Genomic DNA, 6,169 nt, shown 5'->3' with positions numbered 1-6,169 from the left:
TCTGGAAAGCAGGCGTTGCTGGAGAGCAGGGAAAGTTTACCCCAGATCACTATGGAGAAGGAATGTGCTTGTGCAAACGTCCCACCCAGCCCAGGTCCCACTGCCAGGGACTCCAGAAGCGCGGCCAGCTGCACCCAGCCGGGTATGGCTCTGCTGGCAGTGCCCCCGTGAGCGCAGACCCAAGCTGCGGAGCAGTGCCAACGTACGCCCACCACGGCATAACCGTGCTGCTGCGGCCATCCAGGTAACAGGTACCGTCTTCTGATGCGGTTGGTGTGTCTCTCCATCTGTGGCACAGACCCATCCTCGGCTTCCTGCCAGCAAGGCAGGACGAAACCCACAGTGCCCAGGGCACCCGAGCCCGCTAGCACCTCCTGCTGCCAGACTCGGCAGCTGGGGCAGAGCATCACAGGAAAAACTTTAAATAAAAAAAATACCATGCACAAGCTATTTGCAGGGCAGTCAGCCTGCATTTTAAGGCACTAAAGACATGGGTCTCACCACAGCTCTGCTTGGGGCAAGATGATCACAGACCATCTCCTTCACTTCAGAGCTAAAAATTGTGAAGCTGGGGCTGTAGGCAGCCTGCCTCACACGAGTGCTCCTATGGATAAATGAGGCTTTTGTAAAAATATAGAAGTGGGGTGAAGTGTGCAGTGTGTCCACCTGGCAGGCGTAAGATGTGGGAGTCTGGCCTGGCCCTGTGGCCCCAGGACCAGCCCTTAGATGGGCTCCCAACTCCACCCCAATACCTGCACAAAGCATTTGGCGACTAGATGCAGAGATCCATCGTGCTGGCTTTCTTTAAAAGACAGCAGCCCCAAGGAACGACAACACATGCTCCAAAACATCCAGAAAAGCTTTTGTTCACCACAGCTTTCCAGTCCCACCACAAGTGACAGGGCAGAAAGCTGGATTTTGTACCCAGCTTTCGAAAGGGACAGACCATAACGAGAGCCTGGCCCTTCTGCTAGAAGGAATTTATCTTGCACTGGAATGAGACCAAGGAGGTCAGGGAAAGACCAGCTGGTCACTGAGCAGTGCAGCCAAGTTTGGTTAAAAGAAGATACCAGACCCTGAACGCAATCGTACCACCAGGCAGGAAACACCAAGCAATGGCGAAAGGGGCTGCTGGCCCGAACCAGAGGATGTGAGCATCTGTGATCTGGAAAGCGGAGGCAGGAGGTACCAGCTGCAGAGGCTGGAGGTGCAAGAGAAGTTTTCAGCCAGACTTAGCACAGAGCCTAAGAAACACCCCGCTGCAGCTGTAGAACTGTTCCCTGGACAGTCCTCTCCTGAGGCAGCGGGGCCCCTTTCCCCACTGACCTCACTCCAAGAGGTCCCAAAACGCAGCGTGTGCTGACCTAAGACACCACAGGAAAAGGGGGGATGCCCAGCCAGACCCTGGCAGCTCCCAGAAAGCCAGGACTCTTAATGGGGGTGGACATTTGCACCTTCCTCCTGCTTGCAGGTTTCCAGTACCAGAAATTCTCCACTTGAGCCTTTCCCACACCCACTTCCATTAAGTCACTGTCCTAGAACCCAGGGAGATGTTTTAGTTGAGAACATGCAGAGTCAGAGCTTGCCTGAAGACACAACAGCTCTCGGGGACTCCAGGAGAGATCCATCTTCTTCTTTCACATTTTACAGGCAGAAGGAGCTACACAAGCGCCCTCCACCCTGCACACACAAATGAGCACACAACCCTTTACTGTAGTACACTCCTGGTTTTATTCATTCTCTCAGCATAATAGTTTTTATTCATTTGCCTTTTCTGGCCTTGATCTTCCTCAAGTAGAACTCTAATTCCTTGCCTTCCAACACGTAGCCATCGGCTCGGCCACACTGTCCAGGTCTGGAGGCAATGCAGGCTGCAAGGAGAAGTCATCCAGTTAAAGTTTAATAATTCACTACCCCAGTATATACACAAAGTGAAATAAACACTGCATGCAGTCTCTCTGCAAAACCACGGACGAGCAAGTTATCAGTAACAGATACACCAGTTTATGTGCTGGCTTCAGTACCTCCCCCCAAGGTATCGTGCTCTTGAACCTGCTCTGCTAGACTGAGTCCCTAATGAAGTCCTCCTCAGATCTCCAAACTGTCATCGCTCAAGTTCAGTAGCAGAACTGGACAAAGGTCTCATCACCAGAAGACTTCAGAACACTGAACTATTTGCCAGAACTTGAAACTGGTCAAAGCTGTCACATGTTCGTAGGACATTTTTCTGACACTCTGTGCAGCCCATGGGTCTTTGCTCATTTTGCAAGTCTCAAGCCCCATTGTTTTTCTCAAAGGCCAACCAGGAATGATCAACTCCGGGAGCCTGGCTGGGACATGTGCCAATTCAAGCTCCAGAAATAGATTTCCCCTCGCTGCCAGAAGTGGGGTATCTCCAGAGAAGATAAAAGAACAAGCTACATTTAAGACCCAGAAAATACTCCTGCAGATATGGAGAACACCCCATTGCTTTCACCCAGCAGTTAGCTTTACCACAGCCAGTAGAACTTCAAATGATCCCAAGACCAAGAATAAGATCTGCTCTGGCACCCTGTTTGTGCCCCGACTCCCTTATCCCCACCCACATTCATGCTGCCAGGGACTCACCAAGTAGCTTTCCTTGCTGGAACTGCTCCTCAAGAATACTTGCTATCTTGGCGTTCTTCTTTCGCTCATCATATTTTTTCTGGATCTTCTTTGAACGCTTCTTGTTCAAGATTTCCTCCTCTTCAGGAGTCTAAAAACAAGAACCACAAGCGAAGACAAGGTTAAGTATATGGCCACCTTCTGCTAGAGCAGGTGGTCTCCACTAACATCAAGGAGACCCTTGTATTCTCAGCACTGCACTGTTTCCCAAGTCATACCTTCCAGGTACAAACACTTCAACCTCACAGAATTAGGTGCAGTGTTTCACTTTTGAGGCCAAGAAATGCAATGTTGCTAACGAGAGTCACTGCTGACAACAATGCACGGTGCCCTAGGGAAGGGTGCTCTTAGACAAATGAAATTGCAAAGGTTTCCTTGATGAATTAATCCTCCTCCAAAAAAGCAAATACTCTCCCTCTCCAGACATTAAATGAGAGCACTTGGGTGTGGTGCAAGTCCTGGCAGACAGGTTACAAGCTCTCCCCGTGCTTCTGAACTGCACAGTGCTCAGGTAAGAAGTGCTTTGTTTTTAATGCAAGGAGACAACCTTAAGCTGAGTGCTATACATGGGGGTTTAAACACCTTTCAACAGTCTGGGGTATGCATCTTGAAAAAAAAATAAAGACTATGGGTCTTGATAGTTTAAAGACACTTAAGAACACTTAAAAGCAAGCTGAAATTTAGGTAGCAATCCACAAGCTTCTCATCAAAGCAGCCATTCCCCAGCAACAAGGACCTGATCTGCAAAGTCTTCCTCAGCATCATAAAATGTCATCGCTCTCCCTTCAGTAGCAGAACTGGACAAAGGTATCATCATTAGAAGACCAAAGAGATCGACAGGCAGGTCCTTGTGCGCAGAGGGGTGCAATACCTCAGAGAGCTCCGTGGTACTGAACACTCCATCAACAGAACCAGACCTGTCCTGGGAGCTGACGGGAATGCAGCCCAGATAACCAATGTTATCACTGACGGGTACTCAACCCTCTTCTGGCAGGCACTGTCCACTCCCGATGGCTAACTGCCTCTAGCAGGCAGACTCTACTCTTCAAGGAGTCAAAATGTCAGTCCCAGACATACCAGTTTGGCGCCCTTCTTGCGTCCAAGGGGCAAGGCATAGTGGGCTTCATACCACTGCCGGTACGGGGTGCTGTCAATTAGAACGATGCAATTCTTCACCAGGGTCTTTGTCCGCACCAGTTCATTGTTGGAAGCATTGTAGACGACATCGATGATTCTGGTCTTGCGAGTGCAGCCTTTCAAAAGAAGAGTATGAATTCAAACCTACAGGGATCAGACAACTGAGAATACAGTCCACTGCATTTCACACATACCCTCACACCATCTCACACTCATCACCCCATGAAATGTCCTCCAGCTTCCCTGGCATTGAATTAAATTTAACTGAGATTTAATCTATTTTTCATCAGTCCAACCTTCTGTTGCTAGGACACAAGCCTACACCTGGAAACTGATTCACCCCAGGTAAAAAACTGGGACCTGTGGCCTTGCTGGAACTCATCTCAAATAAGACTAAGCAATGCTAAAAAATAAATTTCTGGATTGGAAGATACCTCAGCAGATGCCAATGAACATTGCACACAGGGCTCAATCCTGTATGTACTTCCTAGAGTTACTGAATTAAGCCGTGTTGAACAGGACTGCTCTGCAACATATACTAGAAACCATTTTTATAGGATGAGGGTTTATGAGTAAATTGAGAAGGAAAGCTGGTGTTTTCACCCTTCAGGACCCACCTGAAGCATTCAGTCTGAGCCATTAGATTTGACTGTTTAGCACTTGCCCGCCCTGGAGACACAGCCCTCCACGTACGCAAAGGCCAGGCACAGGCACAAGATGGGTTTTCTCCCCCTCGCTCATTTACCTCACCCTTGTTCTGCAAGGTACGCTCATCCCTTCACTTCTGTAATACTGCCTATGCATGACAGCACTTATCTCAGTATGGACAACGCTCTGTGATCACTGAGGAGAAAGCACGTCCTTTCTCCCTCACACCACGCTGGCCACTGAAGCGCCACCTTACTAACTGCTAGCTTTACCACCATGCTCAGTAACACTGAACAGGCCTGGGCTCAAGTGATATGTTTTTTGTAATTCAGAGAAAACCCACCTTGCTCAGGGGACACACTATAGACTTCTCTCTCCCTTCTGTGCTTCCTGCTTTTGCTTAGCAAAGCAGGAGTATGAAGTAAACTGCACGTGCGAGAATTTTTCTGAGAAGGCGTGGCCCTAAGACAAAATCCTCAACACCTTTCCCTCCTGTACAGGACTGCCTAACTTTCTGCAAGCGTTCATCAATAAACAGGGAACTTCTTTATTTATGAAAATCTACCCATATTTAGGTTTTTTGCCCCTCTGTAGTTCTCTCCCACTAAAAAGGTACCACGAGCATGTCACTCAGTGTAACTATGACACTCCAATCACAGTGAACTTAGCAGACATCCAGGTCTCCTAAGGCCACATAAGGTCAAAGTTATCATCACTATGCATGCTGCTTCAGACCCAGTACTGCAAGCTCCACGATGTTCAAACCCAGCCCTCAAATCCACGCTTGCATCATCATCCCTCTACTCTGTAGCAGCACCGGGGACCAGCACAACTGTAAAAGACTTCCCTTCCAACACATCAGGCTTACGATGTACTTACATTCCGATCCCCAGGAGAAGTTGCCAACATCCAACCGAAGGGCACGGTACTTCTTATTTCCACCACGAACCCTCACTGTATGAATTCGGCGTGGGCCAATCTATGGTCAGAAACAAATGTAGGGTGTTGCTGGTGCTGGAACGCTGCACAGTTCATGCAGCCAACTCCTAACCTCAAAGGCAATGTGGTCAGTGTAACTATGACAAACCCCAGCATTGGCAGATACAGTAAGTGACCAAAACGGTCTGTTGCATCTACCTAAGGTGAAAGTTTCATCACCCCAATTGCCTCTTATTGCAAAAATATATCACTGCTTTCCACAGGCGTAAGAGAAAATACCACCTTTTAAAGAAGCAGTGGCAGATATTTAACCACTCACAAACCAGAGCATTTATTTAAGCCTCTAACAGCCCGTGACCAGCAACCCAAGTTTGAAAACACAACTACTGACCACCCTCCCCAAATGACCCACCTTAGTGTTGGCAGGAGGTCGCCCCAACTCATACTTCCTCTTCTTGTGGTAGGGCTTCCTCTTGCCTCCAGTCTTGCGACGCTTATGCCAGTTGTCCCTGGAGATACCTGAATGGAGAGCAGCGTGGTCAGAGCACGGCACAGAGCCCACCTGGCCATGGCAGGGCACGGTTCTGAGTCCTCAGCTCTCCAAGGTTGGTATCCGCACAGTGCACTCAGCCTTATGCAGCAGTCAGAGAAGCTTCATCATTGATACTCAGCCCTGCCTCGACTTCCTCCCTTCCAGCAGAACTGCAGAAAGCAGACAGACTCCTTCCGCCGTGTTTGATGGGTGTCCCCTTTGGGAAGCAACCTCCCAACCTACCTCATGTGCTGGGCACCCTATGGG

General features: G+C 49.1%; 1 protein-coding gene across 1 annotated transcript; it reads right to left on the bottom strand.

The window, feature by feature from the left end:
- Nucleotides 1-1,707: 1,707 nt before the first annotated feature.
- Nucleotides 1,708-5,954, bottom strand: RPS8 (ribosomal protein S8; the record flags this gene model as incomplete). Its single annotated transcript, XM_009573317.1, has 5 exons — nucleotides 1,708-1,871; nucleotides 2,608-2,737; nucleotides 3,724-3,899; nucleotides 5,311-5,410; nucleotides 5,783-5,954. Coding segments are annotated over 5 exons (688 nt in total), but the record flags the coding sequence as incomplete, so codon positions are not given.
- Between the last annotated feature and the right edge of the window lie 215 nt (nucleotides 5,955-6,169).

Source organism: Fulmarus glacialis, unplaced genomic scaffold (genome assembly GCF_000690835.1).
Source record: "Fulmarus glacialis isolate BGI_N327 unplaced genomic scaffold, ASM69083v1 scaffold5392, whole genome shotgun sequence".
NCBI classification, from domain to species: domain Eukaryota; kingdom Metazoa; phylum Chordata; class Aves; order Procellariiformes; family Procellariidae; genus Fulmarus; species Fulmarus glacialis.
The sequence above is the reverse complement of the archived record's forward strand: the minus strand, read 5'-3'. Positions and strand labels throughout refer to the sequence as shown.